The sequence below is a fragment of the Vanessa cardui genome, chromosome 1, assembly GCF_905220365.1.
Source record: "Vanessa cardui chromosome 1, ilVanCard2.1, whole genome shotgun sequence".
NCBI classification, from domain to species: domain Eukaryota; kingdom Metazoa; phylum Arthropoda; class Insecta; order Lepidoptera; family Nymphalidae; genus Vanessa; species Vanessa cardui.
In genome coordinates, this window is record NC_061123.1 from 7,964,862 (window position 1) to 7,988,359 (window position 23,498).

The 23,498-nt window shown below is 33.6% G+C and overlaps 2 protein-coding genes across 3 annotated transcripts in view; one reads left to right on the forward strand and one right to left on the reverse strand.

The window, feature by feature from the left end:
• LOC124533366 overlaps positions 1 to 4,814 on the reverse strand; it is a 35,931-nt gene extending 31,117 nt beyond the window's left edge. The window contains exon 1 of the mRNA XM_047108601.1: positions 4,413 to 4,814. The gene's annotated coding sequence lies outside the window, so the exon portion shown is untranslated. The remainder of the gene's footprint in view (positions 1 to 4,412) is intronic.
• Positions 4,815 to 15,641: 10,827 nt separating this feature from the next.
• LOC124532226 (neuronal acetylcholine receptor subunit alpha-7) lies at positions 15,642 to 23,186 on the forward strand. Of its 2 annotated transcripts, none has more exons than XM_047107002.1 (11): positions 15,642 to 16,074; positions 17,882 to 18,021; positions 18,781 to 18,825; positions 18,958 to 19,067; positions 19,395 to 19,575; positions 19,806 to 19,881; positions 19,966 to 20,160; positions 20,244 to 20,440; positions 20,536 to 20,780; positions 21,043 to 21,145; positions 21,239 to 23,186. In XM_047107002.1, the coding sequence occupies exons 1-11, from the start codon at positions 15,996 to 15,998 to the stop codon at positions 21,389 to 21,391; spliced, it is 1,524 nt and encodes a 507-aa protein (XP_046962958.1). In that variant the 5' UTR covers positions 15,642 to 15,995; the 3' UTR covers positions 21,392 to 23,186. The 2 variants fall into 2 exon arrangements, with proteins under 2 accessions (XP_046962958.1, XP_046962966.1); XM_047107010.1 differs by having other exon boundaries at positions 20,536 to 20,747.
• The last annotated feature ends 312 nt before the right edge of the window (positions 23,187 to 23,498 follow it).

The following is a 23,498-nucleotide window of genomic DNA, read 5'->3' on the forward strand; positions in this document are numbered from 1 at the left end:
AGCATACTAACCTGCAAACCTGCCACGAGCCAATGTACTCATAACATGCGATTTTACTTGTAACGTACTCGTAGGCGTAGCTGGTTCTTCAAATATATTTAGACCATGCCATAATAATCAATATGATTTCAATATTGTGTATTTGTAACTCTATATTATACATTATTAACATTTATCTTCAGACTTATACTCTGACTTCTTATAATCGCAGTAAGTAAATCAATCAAGTGACATCGATTTTAATGCTAATATAATAAATCTGCACTCTTTGTTTGAAAAAATATACAAGTGTTATATAGTCCGTTTATTGAGAAAAGTAATAGGCTATATAATATCTCGCCGCGGTCCATAGGGGCGGAGTAGCAACGTTTAATGTGGGAGAATTATCGTACAGCCGTAACATTATAAAGCAGGAGTTAGTGGTGATCATATGATTGAACGCGTAAATTTCAAGAATACCGGTCTGATTTTAATGACAGTTCCTTGCGTTAAATAGTCCGATTATTGAAGAAGGTTATAATCTATATAAATAAATACAACAAATTTAAGAATCGGAGCTCTAACCATGAAAACCAAAAATAAAATATTGTATAATAAAACAGGAGAGCACTATCGAAACTTAACATGTGTGTGTGAAAACACGTACAACCGTTACTTAATAAAAAAAAAAGAATCATTTGAAATCAACCATTGGCTGCTAAATTAATAAATCCTTAGAAGTGTATTAAAATTGAGAAAATAAGATTTATATTTAAATATATAAATAAATCATCTGTACGTGTGTATGTAACTGAATCTTCTGAACGGTTAAACGGATATCAATGAATTTTGTTTTTATCTAAATGAAATGGTATGTTTCCCGGTATGGAGATAATATTCTTATTTTATTCGGACAAAGTCGGGATGGGCAGTTCGTTTTATATAAATATCAATTAATATTCTCGGGTGCAAGGTCACATCTCATAACTCCTTTCGCCTTATCGCTGTTTACGTACAAAATTCATAATGTATTTTAAGAAATGACTCGTGAATACATTGCCACATCCGTTATTATGTAAAATATCCTGTTTTCTAAACGTTTTGCAATTTATTAGCTTTCGAACCCATGACTCTAATGGCATGCGACATTTACATAGCACGGTAAGTCACGTCATAGATGGTAACAATCAAAAGATCAAAATGTTGTCACCTAATAATCTTTACTTATTATTAGGATGAAACTTATTAATGAAAGTCATTCTCTCCAATCAAATAACACTTAACGAGCTCTACATATGTATAAATTGCTTCATATTAAAACTTTAATCGTTGCAAATTTACGAACGGAAACATATGTCATCAGATAAATTATAATTAGGTAAGTGAAAAATGTAAAACAAGTTTTTTCGTAATTATTTTGCAGTAATTTGGGTCCGTCTAGCGACTTTAAACTGGCTTTGATGTGCAGTGGCCGAACGAGTGCTCCAGACTCTATCTACGTAGAGTGTCTCCGAATAAAGGAAAGTAAGCGATAGCGAACCTCACGATCAGATACCAAATTTTAATTAAAAAGCGTATCATTCGGCTTTGTTAGTACGACATATATATATTTTGTATTCTCAGAGAAAAAAAAAACGGCTGTAACTTAGTTGATTATATTATTGTTTAATCTAATAAATTAACATAAACCATTATTGAAAGTATCTTGGTATATATCGTGTGTCTATACGCTTAAGATGCGCGCTTATGTATTTTATTAAACTGTTTTAAAATAACCTACAAGATTTCAATAATTTTATAAACATTATTTTGCAATAAAAATGTATATTATAGGCATGTTAGGTCAATATTAATTCATCCTCTTTGTGACAAGTAGAGGGTGAAAATGTTTTATTACTCACTCCATCGGGTTTCGTGGTGCGAGGTTAAAAAAGGTCTTGTGAAATGAAGTTTAGTTTTATGTGACTATTTTTCAATTTATACTCCCGCTCTAGATGTGTATAAAGCGCTATATATAGCACTTTAGATTGGCTTACAAAGTTCAAATTGATCGGCTAACGGATTCTAATCGGAATTATTGAAATATAAATAATAATGACTACTATATATACATGCACAAAAAGAACATCGCAGCTTAAACTCACTATCTTGTATATTAATAGCGTTGGCCGATTTTTGTCCCAGTAATTGGTGATTTTAGGACGATGGTTGCTCATAAAAAATGTTATGTCTTATTTTATTAAAAAATTAAAGAGGAATCTTGATTGCAATTTACTACATCGTTACTATTTAATGAAAAACGTAAAAAAAATTAAAGTTACCTACAATATTAAGTTCTAACTGAACTAACTAATGCATACCAATTATAATTAAAGTAGCATATTTCATATAAATAAGGTTTCATCGTTTTGGCACCGAATGTAAATGAGTAACATGCAACTCACAATTATATAAAATATAAATTATAAATTTCGAAATTTCGAACAAATCTTCAACACCCAACTATTATAATATAAATAACAACAGCAAGTTTGTATTTAGTGTTGATAAGTAGGTACGGGGAACTTCATTAGCTTTCAAATTAAAATATAAAACGATGTTAATAATAATCTGGGAACTAAAATCACAAGCATACCAATCAGAATTTCATTTATTCAACTTCCTTTTTCATTCTAACTCATTTATCATTTTGAGCATAAGAAGATTTGACGCCTCATTGGAAGATCGTTTTGCAGAAAATTAATTCGATATCCTTCAAAAATATAGAATTTTCCCAAATAATATTTAGTATTGTAATATTAAACTCTTAAGAAGAGATGGAATCATTTACGATTAGGGTGGATTGAAGAAAAATAATCCAAATTATGAGACGGAGTGGGCGTTATAAGCATGACATCAGACGTTTGCCACGGTCGCGCAGCGGAGAGGTGAACATCCTTCCGCGTCTGACCAATAAGATCAATTTCAAATCCTAATAACAATAAAAAGCCAGGTGGACGCCAAATTAATGCCTTCTATCACGTTATGTCAGACGAAACCATTTGAATATCTGGTTTTAGTGTCCATGAATGATATGATAGTTTGAGATTTGTTTTATAAATTCACATATATACATATTGTAACCGTAAATTTTATATCTAAAAACTAAATGCAAATCTCGTTTACTATCAGACTTTTAGTCACAAGATCATAGCCAAATTTGATCGATGCAGCAAAATAGTAAAAACTATTAGGTAAAAGCATAAATTGAGCGAGCAAAAAGTTTATTGCCTAAACAACGGTATAAGTTTGTTTATTAGCTTGCGGTAATTATATTTTATTTGACGTTTATCGCTGTTTGAGTCTCTATCTATTTTAAAGATTTGAATCCAAACCTAAGAACGTAGCAAATATTGAGCATACTTTTTCCTGTCTTGTAAATATTTATTTTCAATATTATAATTGTAATACTAAATATATATACTTTTTGGAGTTATTATTTGAAAATACGATTCACATGTGAACCTTTTTTGTAAATATACTTTCTCTTTTCTCAGAATAAGTCTCATCAGCCGCGTTAAACATATTGGTCATAACAACACATACGTTATTTTTATACCAAAGTGTTATATTACCTAATACAGTTACAATATAACAGAAGTGACTTGATTATTTTAAGAACAACAGTTATATATATATTTTAATATAATGTTATATGCTTGTACGTTGATAGATGTCGGCAAGGCGGAACTGCGTTACATATACTCGTAGACCTTTCGAAAGATTTAATCGACTGAGGCAATTATAAGTGCCACTGTTGTAGTGCTTAATAATAATCAAAGCCCAGATGGTACTTCCGTATTTAATCAACTAGATAATGATTTCACTCGCTGTCATTACAAAAAGACAGTAAGACCATATTTCATTACTTTTACAGATGTTAATATTTCTTAACTAATAAGCGATTGCTTTTCTCTTGGTTATTTATTTAATTTAAAATAGTAACAATAATTTAGCTGTTATTGAAAATAAATTTTATTACTTTAATTATTTTAAATACTAATATTATAAATCAACATATATTATTATTATTAAATTTATCATAATAAATGTTTGTATAGGAAAGCTTACAAATTAAACAAATATTAATTGGCGCGCGCGTCAAGGCGGGCGGAAAAAGAAAATAGGAAACCAGTAAGCGCATATGGCGCGGGAAACAGCAGCGTTTGGATGTGCGGGCGAGGGAAAGTGGGGCGGGGAGAGGAGCGCACCCGGGACGCCCGGGACGCGGCGCAGCCTCACACCCGCCCCTAATCTCATTACACGCACGCGGCGCCTACCTCGACCTTAGCCCGCTTTCTGACATGGGAACCCGCATAATGCCTGGCTCACCTTGCTATTGTTTATATCATCCAGCGGCTCAAATTTTACCTTAATACATTGCGAATACTCACCCTAATTTATAGGGAGCTCTCAAATCTCAGCTTGGATATATAAATTCACGAATACTAAATCACTTTAATGAGTCCAAGAACACTGATCATAACATGTTTGTTTTCTTCACATATAAGTATCCGCGAATTTACGATATAATAAAATATTGTTAAATGATAGCTGCGGTACGGTTCGGTGTGTCGCACACGGGTGCGTCGCGACGTCGGCGGCGCAGAGCGGCGTGTGCGCGCGCGCTGGCGGTGGGGCCGACCGGTCGCAACCGGGCCGCGCTCTCACCAACTCGGCCGCCCTGCCACAATATTCACTATAATCGCACTTGACACCGCGTTCTTATGTGCGATCTTAAAGAAAGTTCCGTTTCTATGTCATTTATGTTTAACTTCAATAAAATATTCAGAAATCAAAGAATACTCTCGGCTTCCATGCGACGATCAAATACGACTGGCGCCATTTCTCTCCGCGAAGCCGACTAAACAATTATAATTGAATTAGGTAATTCCGTAGGTCTTACCTATTTGGCTTCGTATGGTCTCAGTGGAGATTTTCTGCGTATTGATTTAAAATTTATCGAACACGATGTCGATGTATTGCACCTGATTTCTTAGCAATTTAGCGAGTATCGAAAGGAGGCAAAGTGAAAGTACTAAATTATGATATCTCCGTACTTGTATAAGCGGGGATTTAATTTTCGAATTGACGGTCACTCACGTCATGCAAAACAATCGACATCAATTAAAATACGCATTATTGATGAAGCTATACTACAATAGTGTTTTTAAGTACTAAAACACCGAGCAGCATAAATAATTGAAGTCACGTGTATATCGGACGCGGCATTATCATGATGATGCATTAATCTCAACATAAGTGTGAATGAGTTCACTTGTCATGAATCATTTTGTATAATAAGTAGGTAATCATTATTTCGTGCGGTGTTTCGTTATTATTATACTATAAGAATTAAACTCCTCAGTTATAATATTGTTTGTATATTTTAGAATTTTACTTTCCGAATAATATAATGTTCAATCAAATTACATACTGCAAAAAACAATAACTCAAACATAATTATTGCATTGTCTTCAAGCTGATATTGTAAAGAAGTGTTTGTTATTTCTAAAATGATACAGGAAAATACTTATCCGTTTCATATGCAACTTTCACGTTATGATAGATTCTAATTTCAAGATATAAGTGGCACACAGAAAGTCTTTATTTTGTAAGTTTTTGGATATAACTTATATGATAATACATGATGTGAATCGCGGGTCAGGAATGTTTTAAATCAAATACCAACTAATAACAAATGTATCAAAATTTCATTTTTTTTTATAAAAATAAGGGGTTAAAAAAAGATATTTATTTTCTTAAATGCAAATTTTTAATGTAATAAATTCCTCGTAATAAATAACATATTCTGTGAATATAATCATACTATGATTTTGGCCTGTAGTATCAAAGATAACATAACACAACACTTGTATGAATAAAAAGTAAATAGTTTTCAGAGGTTTAACCAAGGTAAAAAACAATTGATTTGGGTAAAACCAATATTGATGATTGGTGTTGGACACATGTCAAAATAAAGACGATCTTAAAACCATTTATTTTGCTACACACATACATTACATAGATTATACAGAAAAAAAAAATTTAAAGAACACAGTGTATCTTACCATTAATATTTAAAAATAAATAGGTTGGTACCGTAAGTATCTTCTATTTTCGGATTTCACTTTTTAGTTAATAGAATTAGAGTATCTTGACATCATCTTATCTTGACATATTGCAATTTGATATTTATAATTATGATTTATTAAAACCCCAAAATGTAAGTAACATTTTTTTATGTTATATGTGGCAAACGAATAGGATGCTCACCTGATGGAAAATGATTACCTGATGGTATACCCATGGACATCTCCAAAACTGGGGGGGGAGCTCGCGAGTGCATCGCCGGCCTCTAAGAAAAAAGTACTGCTATTACTCTTTTCTGGAAGGTTCCCAAGTCGTATCGGTTCGGAAAAACCGCTGGCGAAAGCTGGTTCCACAGAGTTGTTGCGCGAGACAGAAAATGTCTTAAAGTCGCACGGTGTGGATTTTCAGACATTTAATTCAGGACGCATTTAATACTAAAATGTTATTATAACAATCACGTACAAATTAAGAACGAAGAATGACGAAATTTTATTAACAATTAACAGAATCTTACCAAACAATTTATTTCATTACAGGCTTCAAAGATAATTTTTTTCATCTTCGCAAAAAGGGTCATGGTGTTTCGTCATAATTTTCACGAATTGGGTATTGTTAGTTTTGTTGTTTTGAATAAGTGACCAAGAATAGAGAGATTAAAAAAAGAAATATACCCGAATAATAAATATTTCAAGAAATGATAAAGACGTGGAAAAAGGATGTCAGTTAACGCAAAAGATTAGCAGTGCAAGAGTATACTAACATAAAAGGTAGCATTAGCTCGACAAAACAATTTACGTCAGTCGATTGCAATTGTCGTTTTTAATGCAGTACGCACGTGGCCATTTATTCATAGAACACTGAACGGCACATGACAGGTATTAAGAGTTCACATCGTGGGCTATACAGCATAGTTGTGTCACCGTGAAATTTATTCTAAGTAATTGGTCTTTGAATACGATTTTAAAAGAGCATACTGACATTGTTTTTAAAAGTGTTTAAAAAGTAACAACCGAATCAATTATGAACTACGACTTAAAGTATTTATCTAACCAGATTTAGGAATTGCTAAAATAGAGAAAATATGACAAACTGTTTATCATCTGTTACAAACAAACAATTCTCTCATCTTTATAATATTAGTGATTAAATACTTATAACAAATATCTAATTAAAACTTGCAGTAACAAGTACGAGTACCACTAAATAGTTGTTAAATGTGTGGTAGACAACATTTTTTACATTTCGGGTTAATGAAAATCACCGCTTTCATCCATAACCGGAGAGCAAGAAGTTCACTTAATTACCTGGTAAGGTAACGACTGGTAAACTCGTCTTACTGCGATACTTCAACTACAAACATAACAAAACCTTTTACGTCAAGTAAAGCGGTCGTAAATTATCTCTTAAATTACTGTGAAAAAAATTACATACCGATTTTCCAGTACATTCTTTCCAACTAAGTATTTTTATTTACTTTTACTACTAACAATTTCAATTTTAGTAAATGCTAAGAACATGTAGCTATATTGCTTTGTCCAAACTAACTGGGTACAAATATTTTCTACCACCAATCACCGTAAATAAATATTTAGAAATGTTATGTTCCGATTCGATAAGGTCAAGTGTTCCCGTTTAATTAAATGCACAAGGGACATCACATCCTAGTACCCATGGCTAACGCCACAAAGGTGATATAGGGGAATGATGATTATTTCTTATTACCGATGTCGATAGTAATGACAATTTACAATCACTTCTATTTACAAATCCAATGGCATTATAAAAAACGAGCCCTATTTTTTATAAAAAAAAATCATTATAGTAGATAACAGGAACGATATATTTTATGTAAATTAATAATTCTAAAGATATTATGTGAACGTGTCAGCGCATATTTATGACATAGGCAAAGATTAAACTTCTACTCAATGTATAGATTCAATACTATGACTGATTATGTTTAAAATAAATGTATAAATTATTCATAATTACTAGTGACTGAATTCAGAGTATTAAATTAAAATGCTTGATTATATTTTGCCGTCCAAATAAATACTAGTGCACCTGAAGATTTTGCAGTATACACCCTATAGTATTTACTTTCGAAATTAGCACTGCATTTGATAGTGTTTTATTTTTGCTTCGGAGCTTCTTTGTTTTAAATACACATCGCCAATTAGGATATGTCACTATTGAATTATTATTATTTTTAAAGATAACTTTGCCGAAGAACTCATTTATTTCCTTCTTTTAAATTTATTGCCTCCAAACAATTGCATAGAACAACCGGTGAACATAACGCCATATAGACTTTCGCCCAGTAAACATTCGGGCTAAATAGATATTCCTGACCGCAACGGAAATGAGAGCACGAAAAAAATTACTACTTATTTTTTTTATGGTATAGGTTGGCGGACGATCATATGGGCCACCTGATGGTAAGTGGTCACCATCACCCATAGACAACGAAGCTGTAAGAAATATTAAATGCAACAAATTAAATATTTGTTACACTGGCTCACTCACCCCTTAAACCGGATCACTGAGTAACATACAACAGTTATTTGGCGGTAGAATAACTGATGAGTGGGTGGTACCTACCCAGACGGGCTTGCACAAAGCCCTGCCACCAAGTAATAATATAAACTTAGTTATAGCAGATTTAATAAGTCGTGTATATTAACTTATAACGATATCGCTATCTTCTCCATAGTATCACCTGAAATAGACGTAGTAAGTTACTAAAGCAATGATGTAACTCACAGGGTACGCCAAGTGGAAAGGGCACAAAGGGTTATATATTCGCCTTATCAACGTATTAACTTCTAATAAAGCTAGAGGCGCGTGACAAAACAGCCTTATGAGGGCGATGTGAATTTAATCTTATAAGTATTTTGTTTGTATGGATCTGCAAGAGTTGTAGCGTGTATAAAAATGGAATCACGATTTCTCTTAAGAGTTTTGAAGATATACCTCTAGAAAGTAATTCAAGCAATATTTCCTTCTTAAAAATATACTACCTGTACACAGCTAGCTTACACAAAAGCCGACTTACCTAAATGCTCGATACATACCTACGTTATTTTAAAAATGGAGAAAATGAAGTTCGATCTATCTAATTATCACATCTAAAATAATAATTTGTGAATTCTAAAATTGTTATGGCACTTGTGCCTGTAGTTACACTGGCTCATCTGGTCATTTCAAACACAACAATACCAGGTATTGCTGTTCGACGGCAGAATCTCAGATGAAGGTATGATACCTAGACTGACTTTTCAAAAATTTAGACTTAAAAGTCTAAATTTTTGAAATATATATGATCAAACTGTTTTTCATCAACAGCTTTACATTCATATAATTAGTAACATATATGTATAATTATCGACTATAGTATGATCAAATGATTACTTATTTCATTAAAATCATTTCACATTACAAATGTTTGTAATGTACGATAAAAAATGCATTAACGTATACTTTGAATTACTAAGGAATACAATTTACAAACGTAAAACGACCCAAGAAAAACCATTACAAAACGAATTTGTTTCAATCAATAACAATATTTAGGTTAAATATTATTCTCGAGCGGTAATGGATGGTCATCAACTTGTAATCAGTGTCCTTGATTATCAATCACTTGACATTCCTTGAATAGTATATACGTTTTATATGAATAATACGACATGTTTTAAACATTTTATAGACGTAATAGCACCGTCTTATTACTTTTACGAGTTGACACGAGGGCTCATTTTTCGCCCAGGTTTTCGCCAATCGGAATTGAGATTCAAAGAGGAATTATTTCTAATATTCTTGAAAATATTACACGAGGCTAAGATTTGTACAACAGATAGATATTTTAAATGGAGATTCGATTATGTAGTTAAGCATTTTATGTATATTAATCGGGTTTTAGACGCGATCGTTCTTTTTTAATGTTTTACCCGACGATTCGACAGAGTTCCATCTGTCGTAGCCACGATTCGTGGTTATAACAAGATATAATATATTACGAGGAGTTAAGCATCAACTCATTATCAGACAAGATGATATTAGAAAATATATAAGCTTAGTAGTTCCCGTTCGTAATATATCTTTTTTCGATAACCCATCAAATATGACTTTTCGGCTGTCATGTGTACTACATCACACTGACGTTGCCAGCATGTACGATAACAGAAAAATCCTAATTTACCTTTTTTATGCTTTGACGTATAAAATAAATAATATACGTCGCGAATGTTTTAAATTGACAATATTACGTTCTGTATCAACGTAATATTCTCAATTGATGTCCACGTCACTTGGAAAAATTCCACTTTATCATTATTTTATTTATATTTTATTAAATTTGTTATATAAAATTTTGTTAGTTTCTTTTTATTAATCAGACAACCATGATTAATTTTTTATTACAATTTAGTACAATTTGTGACAGCTTGAGTAAGAGATATCTAAAAATTTCGATATTAATTTAGATTTCGACAAATATTAAAATTGGCGTTACAATTTTAATGGTTAATTTCGAAGTGTTGTAATCGGTGGAAATGTACTAATAATGATCGATTGCAGTTGGACAGCGTGTAATATGCAATTTGCGAGTGAGAATGCTATAGTCACGCGATGCCCGCGCTTCGGTCTAACGTCGATACCATCGCAATATAAAATATTTACTTAATAAAATGTGAATTAAAAATAATAAACAAACATTTAAGCCCAAATGGGCCACAAGTTACAACTCGTGAATCTTAATCAAAGATTATAAGATGCATATATCGCTGAATTTTCATATACGTATTTCGCGATTATATTTCATTACATCTCTCTTTCAGAGGTAAAAAAGCATAGTTAAAAACCTGTAAAGAATTACAGAATGAAAATCTGCCGCATATTTATCTACCAATCCGCATTGCAGTGCTTCAAAACTTAGCCCAGCGATGGGATATCTTATTTACTTTAGACTGAATACTATATATAGGATTTAAGACATTCGTAGACAATGTCGAAATATCGAGCTCCACCGAACAAAAATAAAAAACATGGTAAATATCCCGAAATTAATAACTTTAATAATGAATACTATATATATTATATTTAATTCTATCGCAACTACGTAGACCATAATGGGTTTTTCTGACAACTGCTTATATATGAACTTTTTACAATCTAATCAAATTTAATTGAATCAAAATTGATAAAATGAGTTTTTATATCATTTTTACGTTTCACAAATCAAGCATTCGACTAATTTAAAATCCGAACGTTTAATTCTTTACTGTCTTTCTACAAGTCAATTTGATTGGTTTTAAATATTTACGATAAATAGTTTGCAATGAAATTATCCTAAAAAAGTTAGACTGGACAGATTTATTAACATGAAATAATAAATATGATTGAAATCTTGGACTTCATTGTTATGAATTAGGTTATATAGATTTTTTTTTCAGTAACAGTCGTAATTGTTAAAATCATTATAAAGTAATCTTTATCAACATTTACAGATATCTAAAAGTAACACATGCTTAATGTTAATTTTTCAAATATTTCTGAAGATATTTTTTATTATTACTTTTTTACCACAAATAATTATGTACGTTGGACGAACCTTTTTCGTAAATATAACAACTGCGTTCAAACTCTAATCTATTGTTTTTTTGTAATTATTATAAGTGCTCAATTATTTTACCTGCAAGTAATAAAATATACATCGAATCAAATAGTAAATAGTAGTCAAAGTTAAATATTGAAGTCACTGTATTAGTTACTGCACTAGTGCAACAATACTTCACCGTATGAAAATTCTAGTTGCTCTCTGCGATGATTTGCAATTTGCATTTAAATTTATGCGCTGCCAGAGGGGTTGCCAAAGTCTTTAACACTAAAACTCATTCCATTTATTTAAAACTTATTTACAATGGCACTAGCTGTTGTGGAAACTAATTTACCAATTCAACACCCAATGAAATAAAATGTTTAAAAAAAAAAAGACTAAATACAGTATGGGTTCTTTTTTTAATTTTTATCGACATGTTTAAAGGCAAACTTCACAAAACTGTTATTATTACAAAATATCAAACGTACGTATATTATTAACTAAGAAGTCCTTATAATACTCTCGTATAAAGTTACCTTTCATTTAATTGAGTTATGACATACATTATTGTGAATGTAGACGTGTTGTAATTAATTCCACAACGTTGCAGATTGACTTTACGTGTCTGTATATTTGTATATAAATAAATAATAAGCAATTTTGTTCGTTTCGTTGGTTTGGTTCTATTTTGGAATACATTTAATTGTTTGGAATTAAAAATTCTATCAATTCATGGCATTATTTTTGGGATCTATTCTACCTGTCGTATCACAAATTTAATTTAAATGTAATATATAAGTTGTAGTCCGCAGATGTACACACATTACAAAAATAGATTCTATATCAAAATTTGTTATTGACACCTTTAATTAACAATTAAATAATTAACTTTGTCAAAATTCTATTTAAATTAAATCTAAAAGATAAACTTATAATAAAGTTCATATTCTTATCTATATTAATAACTTAAATGCAAGACGGCTGTCTGTCTATCTGTAACTAAACCGAATGTGATGAGATTTTGTATGAAGGCAGCTTGAACCCCAAGGAAGGAATGGATTGCTCTTGTGGTACACATATTTTAATGCCTACACGACGATAAGCTAAAGAAATACTTAATCGTTTGTGATATAAGAAATGATCAAGAGAGAAAAAAAATAGATTGAAGTGCAGAAAAAGTCTGAGAGACCTCAAATTTAAAAACTGAATGACTTGAAGAGGAAAAGAGAAACCAGGGTGAGAAATATTTTTTTAAATAACCAATAACCATAAAGCTTAGCGTACGGTATATGGGCTTTAACAAATATTAATCATTCCTTCCATCGCCAATTGGCGAACAATCTGGAGAACTTAGATGGTGTGTCCCATGAGCCTGTACATACACTGGCTCATTTATCCAGGTGAGCTTGGAAAGCCCTGATTCTTTACATTACATGGTGTTAACCAAGTAATGTAAAGAATCAGTATGCTATGTAAGTGATAGAAATGAAATTTGTTTACGAAAATGCTTAAAATGGTAAAATTTAGAATACGCTGTTAAATATAAGTATGGTAGAGGACGAACAAGCAGTGACGATAAAACACTTTGGAAATTGTTAAAAGAATGAAGCTGTACGGCTTGCTTAACTAGCTAGCTAGCAACAACTGTCGAGAAACGCACTGATGCGATTCAGACGGTAAGTAGAAAATAAACGAAAAACTGCTTATGGTTTTTCACTGTGACAACGCAGTGGTTTTAAAAAATGGAACCAGCTACTGTGGAATGAAATGGGTACAACTCTCAGCGATTCCTTACTAGTCCTCTCAGATTAAAGTTATATAATAATAATGTTCTTCGGCGTACTCCGCATAACTTATTATAACAAACAAGTTAGTGCGCAGGCACACAAGTGCAGTCTCTTTTTCTTCGCTTTTAGGGCCTCTCGAATTCCGGGCTACTATTGGAATTTTACTGACCGAAAAAAACTCTAAAACTTTTTAACGACCTAACATGGAAATTAAACCCAAGATACTTGTGAGGTCCTTATGCGGTTTAACATTCCATCATGCCCTCTCCGATGGTGCGCCAAATGTAACTAAAATAATTTAACACAAATATTATGATATTATAATATCTTTCGTATTATGTTATACGAAATTTGCAAGATATTATGAAAGTTAGGAAATTTATAAAATAATATACCTATTTTGCTATTTCTTCTTGCCCACGCGCAACTATTTAGGAGGGCCTTTCGTATAGCTAACGCTTAACGTCAACTTTGCCATTTCACTTATAGGTGTTCTTTATTCCGCCTAGTTTCAAGCAAATGAACTTCCTTTGTTCTTAGCACTCTATTCAGAATACTCCTAGATCGCTTTCACCGAGTTTCGTAAACTTCCTGGTTTAACACATTTACCATATTATACCATATTCAAACCGCCCAATAAGCTTTGAACTAGATCGTGAACTCCGAATATAGCATTGTTCGGCTCCTCATTGAAAGCAGATTTAATTAATTATTGCCGACATTACCATTAATGGAATCGCATGGTATAGCTATTATACCGCACAATTTCATAGCCAGTCAAAGAACACAGATATATTAATTTCTCATATAATTAATGAATTAATTTTTATCATTGAAATATATGATATTTTGTAATCAACACACCTCGTATATGTTACTGTAAGTTGGTGTATACTTGATCAATTTTACTGTCGATACTCTTTAGTGATAGTGTAGAATGATGCAGCGAAGTTATACATCTCTCACGTAAACTACATTTTTCGTTCATTCCCCACATTATTAATGTTAGGGTTAAAATACTTTTATGGTATTTATAATGTTAAATTGCGATTATTATTTAACAAAGAACTACAATTAAAAAAAAAAAAAAAAAAGTAAATGTTTTGTATAACATTGTTATTCATTGATGAATGAATATCATGATAATAATATTTGCGATGGTAAAGCGAACTTAGAGTCAATGTGCGAATTAGTAAAGTCGGTTCGTGGTACTAGGTTGCAGAAGGGGGATGGGGGGTGAAGGGAGCGAGGTAGGGCAGTGTCCCTCATTGATCGCAAGCCGCGCAGCATCCCCGCACCGCGGCCCCGCATTCTCCGCTCGACACAACCACAAAATTCAACACTCGAAATTGCAATCGTCGGAATTCGAAAGCTCATCTCATTCTTAACCCCATTAAAGTCGTGACTGATTGGAATGAATGTGGTTTACGGTTTTCATTTTTACTAGGCATCTTAACGAGGCTCGAAATACCTAGAAGCTTTAACGTTCTGTTAAATAATATGGGCCTTATGAGTACCTTCATAATTTTATATGCATAAACATGCGTTTTATATAGATAAAATTCTATAATCATTAAGAAAACGAAAGAAAAGTAATTGTTACATTTTTTACGTTTGAAAATGATTAAACTGTATTTATTGTATAGTCATAAAAAAATAAATATTTGTGTAAATACATACATAAACTATTAATTAATTGAAGAAAAAAAATATTTTGAAAATAACTAACAGTTTCACGGACAATAACGTCCCTCTTTTTATTTCTTTAAATAATTTATCATCGATAAATTAACTAATTTAAAAAAGCAATAACAGCTCAAGCAAGTTATTGAAAAAGGTAATCATTTTTATTTTATAACTCTGTTGTTGACTTTTGGATAAAAATAGAATACATTACATCACTAAAATATAATTCTATTCACTTCAATGCCGAGCCCCAAAACAAGCGGACAGATTCCGAAAAGGGACAAAATTTACATAATTAGATAGAGGCCGAAAGGAGTGTTGGAACAAGCGTGCAGGCGTGTGGGCTGCGGCTGCAAGAAACGGCTAAGGGCGGGCGGGCGACGGGAGCGAGGCGCGCAGCGCGTGAATGGGCGGCGGCGGCGGCGCGGCGATGCGACTGCGCGCCTGCGGCACCTCCGCCAGTCCGCACACCGGCGGCTCCGCTGCCCCACGGTCGGCCGCACTCCGCTGAACAACAATGCTTAAAAACACAACGTAACTCGACAGACCCAGCGGCGGCGTAGTCGGCAATGCTCGAGGATCGGACGGCACGCGTGGCCGTCGGCGAGCGGTCCTGAAGAAAATTTGATTTATGAAAACCACAACAGAATTATTTTTTAAGCTGATCGTATTCGACGGATCGGAATAGAGGGGCAGGAGTGCGGCGAAGGGAGGCGGGGGCCGGTGTCGCGGGTGTCGCGGATCGAGGCTCGGGCGGATGATGGCGCGGCGCGGCGGCGCAGCGGCGCGCGGCGCGGGCTCGCGGCGCTGACATGGCCGGCCGGGCGCGCCGCTCGCTGCTGGCGGCGCCCGCGGGCCTGCTGCTGCTGCTAGGCCTGCTGTGGCCGAGGGGTAAGCCTCAATGCCTACCCTCCACGATCCGCCTCCTCGACTATCTTATTCCCATATTCATGTAGTTTGTCACTAATTACACCCATACAATATTAAAACCTTCGTTTTGAAACAAAAAAAATAATTCTAAATAAGCAAAAACAGTTATTTTATGTAGCTGCTATCTAATCCATTATATTCGAATTATTTATTTACATTAGTCACTAAGAAACGTAAAAAAATTAAACAGATCTAGCGTGTGATGTTTTTATTATTATTTTCTGTCATCATTTTTAAGCTATTTTAAATTCAAGATATTTAATAAGAAATAAAAAACACGGTATATGGATTTCATTTCAATTGTTATTTAATGTGCCTATGTAAAATATTTTATAATGATGTCAATAGCTTAATAATTTTGACAGATAGCCTAAATAGATAATAAAAAAATAAGACTAAATCAGATTAGGAAAAACGTTGCTATGTATAGATAATGAGTGCACGTTCTTTACAGAATCATATATAAAGTATCCTATTTTATCTATTCGTAGTAGAATTTTCTACACCCACGTCTGGCACATTTAAGTCCGCCTACAAACGCTTAGTCGAGTACCGAAAAACCATGAAAGATCTCTGCCCGTTGAAACATAAGAGGGGAAAATTCCACACAAAAGAATGTGCTTTTAAGCGGTGGCATTTTATTGGAGGCAATCTCGAGAGCGTTTATCGTCTGATAACGTAACATGTATGAGAGAGAGATCGCTCGAGTAACGATGTACGTACCTTGGGGTTAATAGTGGCCCCAACTAGCGCCAATAATGGCACATTTAAAAGAAATTGATTTAGAATATCCAGTAGAAGTTATTGAAATTCTTAATGTTGTCTTAAATTTTCGCGATTATTACACATTTAAATAAAACTAATTATAACGGATGAATCGCGTATATTAATTATTTTTAAACATCCCGACGTTTCGAGCACTTTCCCGAGTCACGGGTAGACCTACCGTCTACCCGTGACCACGAACACTGCAAAGTGCTCGAAACGTCGGGATGTTTAAAAATAATTAATATACGCGATTCATCCGTTATAATTAGTTTTATTTAAATATTGAAATTCTTGTTAATTTGAAATAAGCATCGAACTTGTTAATTTTATTTCAAAAAACATTTGAAATATTTATTGCATACTTTTCTTTGTACGCTAATAAAAATATTTTCTGTTGTGATTTATTCATTATCTCTACATTGAAAAATGTTTTTTTTAGTATTGGTCGTAATTTTATTCAGTATATTTATTCAAAAATGTCATTTACAATTAAAAATGAAAAATGAAAACATAGGTTGAATTTCGTGAAAATCATCTTTCAATTTTGATTTTTAAAAAGACTCATAAGGTTGGTTTTTATTTAAAATATCGCTGTCTCACTTTTTACTAAGAAAAACAGAATAGAAAAAAAAGAAGTACTTTTTTGTATTCCGATTTGTCTTTTCTATATTTTACGTGAAACGTGTTATAAAACCGGTCAAGTCAAAGATAGCAAAGCGTTTTCTTTCGCCTTGTATAGGGCAGTTTCCAATATCCGTTTAAAAGTTGCTTGTTATATATCTGTCTAACACATACAGCACAGTCATTTGTTCAGTAATATATTAACGGCATCCTTTATTTTTCCATTGATCTTGATGTTAAAATCAAGATCAAATAATTCAAATATATATTTGGGTAGGTTGAAATAAATGAGCAATAATTTAGGCGAATATCGACCGCATGTATTATTTATTTCTATTCAGTTGATATTCAATGTATCTAAAGCGTTATGCATTTTTAGAGGCTCGCTGTGGCTACCACGAGAAGCGGCTGCTACACCATCTATTAGACCACTACAACGTACTGGAGCGGCCGGTGGTTAACGAGAGCGATCCGCTCCAGCTCTCCTTCGGCCTCACACTCATGCAGATCATAGACGTGGTAAAATATTTATACACGTACATTTATATCATATATTTCCTGATACGTTTACTTGGTGGTACGGCTTTGTGCAAGCCCGTCTGGGTAGGTACCACCCACTCATCAGTTATTCAACCGCCAAATAACAGTACACAGTATTGTTGTGTTCCGGTTTGAAGGGTGAGTGAGCCAGTGTAACTACAGGCACAAGGGACCTAACATCTTAGTTCCCAAGGTTGGTGGCACATTGACGATGTAAGGAATAGTTAATATTTCTTACAGCTTTATTGTCTATGGATGATGGTGACCACTTACCATCAGGTGGCCCATATGCTCGTCCGCCAACCTATACCATAAAATAAAAAAAAAATACGTATAATTTTGTAAATAACTTTAATTTAAGTAAATATTTTAAGGGAAATTGGTACTCTCAACCATAGTTACAGCACACATAATATTCCACGATAAATAAAACATGACATTCAAATATCCTCACACATATACGACTTGTTTATATTTGAAATCAGATCTGTGCTACTTATAAAAAAAAACATGATTCATAATAAAATACTTACTTACATCCCAATACAAAATTAAAGTTTAATGTATTGTTTTTTTAATGATATGTACCTATTATATTTCTTTGAGCAGACCTATTTTTATTCCATTATGTACTTCGCCTAATGCAGTGAATAGTTATAAAATAATTAAGCGTGCTTCATATCTAAATAATAAACTGATGATAAACTTAAAATCTTCTAATTAAATAATCTTTCACAGGATGAAAAGAACCAGCTACTTATAACTAACATCTGGCTTAAACTAGTAAGTATTGTGGCCATAAACTCATCCTATAAATAAAGTCGTGCTAATAAAACCTTAAACATAAATATAATGTAAAATATAAATCCAATAAAATATTGGGAATCGAAAAAAAATACAACTTATTTTGTTTAGGAATGGAATGATATGAACTTAAGATGGAATACTTCAGACTTCGGCGGAGTCAAAGATTTAAGAGTTCCGCCACATAGATTATGGAAACCAGACGTTCTTATGTACAACAGGTAAATAATGGCTAGAAAATTTAAATTAGAAATATTACAATTTAATCTAATAATTTCAGCTATAATTGAAAACAAAAATCATGGATCGCCTTTTTGGAAGTAACCTCTGATATAGGCACACGTAGTATTTTTTTTGATATTGGTCTATGGTCTATACACTAGAAGTTTGTTTTACCTTTTCCCTTTTATTAAATTTGTTTGTCACATTATAATACAATGAGTGCTGCAGCTCACTCTATAAAAGATCGTAATAAGACAATAAAAATGTATTTTATACAAATATATCTGATGAAATATAATATAAATTATATGTTTTTAATAAAACAGTGCAGATGAAGGCTTCGATAGCACTTACCCCACCAACGTGGTTGTGCGAAACAACGGTTCATGTCTATACGTACCACCTGGAATATTTAAAAGTACTTGTAAAATAGATATCACCTGGTTTCCTTTCGACGATCAAAGGTGTGAAATGAAGTTTGGAAGCTGGACTTACGATGGTTATCAAGTAAGAGTTACTTTTTAATTCTTTACCAAAATATATTAAATATATTTTTGTTACACCATTCTTAGATATATTCAATAAAGCTATTATATTTATGATATTTATTGAATAAAACATTTACCCAATTATCATTTAAACAATTATATTTAAATTAAAACAATAAAAATAGAAGAACAATTCCAGATGCGGCACAGGAATTTAAAATTCTTGCCTTACAATTTTTCTTGTTTTAGCTGGATCTTCAACTACAAGATGAAGGAGGTGGAGATATAAGTAGTTTTGTTACAAATGGAGAATGGGAACTTATAGGTACTGCTCGCTATAATGCTAAATATTTAATGAGTTAATAGGAACTATTATTATTTTTAAATTAAATTACTCATTTTTGTACAGGAGTACCAGGGAAGCGTAACGAAATATACTATAACTGTTGTCCCGAGCCGTACATCGATATAACGTTCGCGGTGGTAATTCGGCGAAAAACTTTATACTACTTTTTCAATCTTATCGTACCATGCGTGCTCATTGCCTCAATGGCGTTACTGGGTTTTACTTTACCACCTGACTCCGGAGAAAAGCTTTCACTAGGTATGCATTATTTGTAACCTTACTACATATGTACATATATAACATCCTATTAGAAAACTGACTACTTCATAAATTTTGAACAGGTGTTACGATTCTGCTGTCCCTAACTGTGTTTCTGAATATGGTAGCGGAAACCATGCCAGCGACATCAGATGCTGTTCCACTATTGGGCACATATTTTAATTGCATTATGTTTATGGTGGCTTCTTCGGTCGTATCCACGATCCTTATTCTTAATTACCACCACCGACACTCAGATACACACGTGATGAGCGACTGGGTATGTTTATTGCTATATCTATTCATACATATATAAAATATTATTTTTTGTATACAGCTTAAAACTCGTTTTTAATTTTATTCTGAATTGCGTAGATCCGATGTGTATTCCTCTACTGGCTGCCTTGGATCCTTCGTATGTCACGGCCAGGTGACGCGGCCACGCCGCCACCCGCTCGCGCCCCTCCTCCTCCAGACCTGGAATTGCGCGAGCGTTCTTCGAAATCGCTACTAGCTAACGTGCTCGACATCGACGACGACTTTCGGCATACCCACGCGCAGCAGCCGCCTTGCTGCCGTTACTACAGGTCCCTCGACGATCTACACGAACACTACTCGCCGTAAATAGCACGGTTACAATATTACACCCCTGCCTCGAACGTTCCGCAGTCAAACCCGGCCGAACAGCTTCAAAAACATCATTAAACTCATCTAAGTTCACAATTTAATTCACATATTTTTAAATTTAGATAAATTCTCTGAGTCTTGGGTCTTTTCTTGACACGAATCAGCATTACTCCCGTAGCGCCCAATACTCCCTTTGCCGAACCCGTAGATTAGATTACAAATATTTTTAGAGAGTACAAAGTGTTATTTTCGTAGGAGTGGCGAAGAAAATGGCGCGGGTCTAGCGGCGCATAGCTGCTTCGGTGTCGACTACGAGCTCTCTCTCATACTTAAAGAGCTTCGAGTCATCACAGATCAGGTCTATATTTTGATATATAAAAGATATTTCTTTTCTTTAACAGAAATATTTCCAAACAGTAATAATACTTAACGTATGTTTTGATTGTTTTAGATGCGCAAGCAAGACGAAGATGCGGACATTTCGCGCGACTGGAAATTCGCTGCCATGGTCGTGGACAGACTGTGCCTTATTATCTTTACCCTGTTCACAATCATTGCCACGCTAGCCGTGCTACTGTCCGCACCCCACATCATGGTGTCGTAGCGACCCGCCCGCTTGCGGCTACGCATGCGTAACGTTCTGTGATACCGCGAATATAAATTAAGTTGTGATGTGTGAAGAGGTATGGGCGCCGACGCTGCGACGTTGGAGTTGCCGCCGCTTGCCTCGTCGCCCACGCCCCCCTATAGTGATAAGTTACCGCTGACTGCCATCCCTGTGCATGAACCAAATACTGCCTATTCTGTCTCTTGTCCTTTTATCTTTGAGGCCTCTCTTTCAGCGGCTTAGTCTTTGCTCTTCCAAAAATTAACGACTGATAATTTTACTTACTTAGAGACGCTATAACATCTTGTCTCATACAGTCACTATTAATATGCAAGTCAAAACATTAATTTCAATTAAAATAAATTGTATTAAAAGTTGGTATATTTTTCGTATGAAAAATAGTGTTAAAATGACCAACATTGCAATAAATGTGGTTTGACACTGGCACTTGACCGGGCTTATTATAGTAATCCACGCTAGAATAGTCGCCATTTTGGTCTAGAATTTATGATTGTGGTTAATTCTGAAATTTGTAGCACAAAAACGTCTTCCTTCTTACCGTTGAACGACCTGTCGCATTTAAAATTTAAACTCTGTTAGATCTTTCTCAAATCTTAAAATTTATGTACAGTTTAGGATTTGGGCAGTGGAGCAATCGCCCTTTGTTTCCTTCTTGTTCGATTCCGTGAATCGTGGTTATGATCCCTAACTTTATTTTCAGATGTATTTGAGTCAGTAGCTAGTATAGAACTTTACAAACAATGTTGATTCAATTGGTACAGGTTGTGATATGCCTCGTTGTGAACGGGTCGATATTGTTATAAATGGTAAAATATCCAAAGCTATAGCTTAATAAAACGTTCGTTAAAAGTTGTAGTTAAAGTATTATTTTATTAAAATCATACTTTGGTCTTTCGGAATTACTTATACAAATAATTACATTATTACATTACATGGTGATATCACGTTTGTACCTTGTACTTCTATCGATACAATCATAACACTGAAACGTTGTAGCTTTTTAAAGCTTCTCAGTTAAGAAGTATACAAAAGAATATAATCCATACTTTAAAATAGACGACGAACAATGGATTCATATCTCACATTATTTTGATCACTCTTCAAGGTTATCTACAAAATATCTGAATATATCCGTTTGTGATTTTTATTATACTGAGATGTCTATACACCAGCGACAGAAAAATAACAAACATCGATTTTTTACAAATCTCAATTATTAAGTTACCTCTCAAAAGTTAAGGCCCTAAAACCAGTCGATTTAGAATCACTGTAAGTTAATTTATTATATCATGTCATCCAATTTTTTTATCAGTCATTTAATGTCTTACTTAGTATTATTGTTTTCGAAAACATTGTACACCTCCTAAAAGGAAAACACAAAACGAATTGCTGGAGCTGCGCGGATACACTCATAAACCGTGTCGATTGTACCCTCGCAGTCCTCCTTTAGACGATGTTTTCCTTGTCTGAGGTAATGCTTTTTAATAATCAGAGACGTTCCTTTGGAAGTTGCGGAGCGGATGTGATTATTCGCCAGTGTTTTCTATATTATCTTTATTTACTTATTGTTATACGACCTGATTTCCTCAATCTCATGGTCGTGGAGTGCCGTACGGAGGATAAGGCGCATTATTTATCTCATTGTTGGTTGCAGTAACTATCTTTGTACTGGATAGTGCAGTAATGCGCCACATCCACGTCGGCGTTGGGACGATGTTTGTCCCCGTAATTTGTTCAATTGTTAGGGTTAATACTCTGAATTGCACTTTGTTTATTAAATATAAACGAATGAAAACATATGTTTTTTATTTAAACTTTTTCTAGTTACCTTTCCAGATCTTATTATTAAGTCAATATGCGCAAATACGCCCTGACCTATATATTCCTAGTCGGATTTTTGGGAGCAGGCTGAGTAGTTGTAGACAATCGATGATATCCCGAGGGATACTTGCACATGCGCACATTGAGAATGGCGAAGCGACTAAGGCATATTTCTCTTCGACTATTACACTATACTTTGAGGGATTTTAATATTTGTCCCTCGAAAAATGTTTACTTTTCTTGAAAAATCCAGCTATATGAC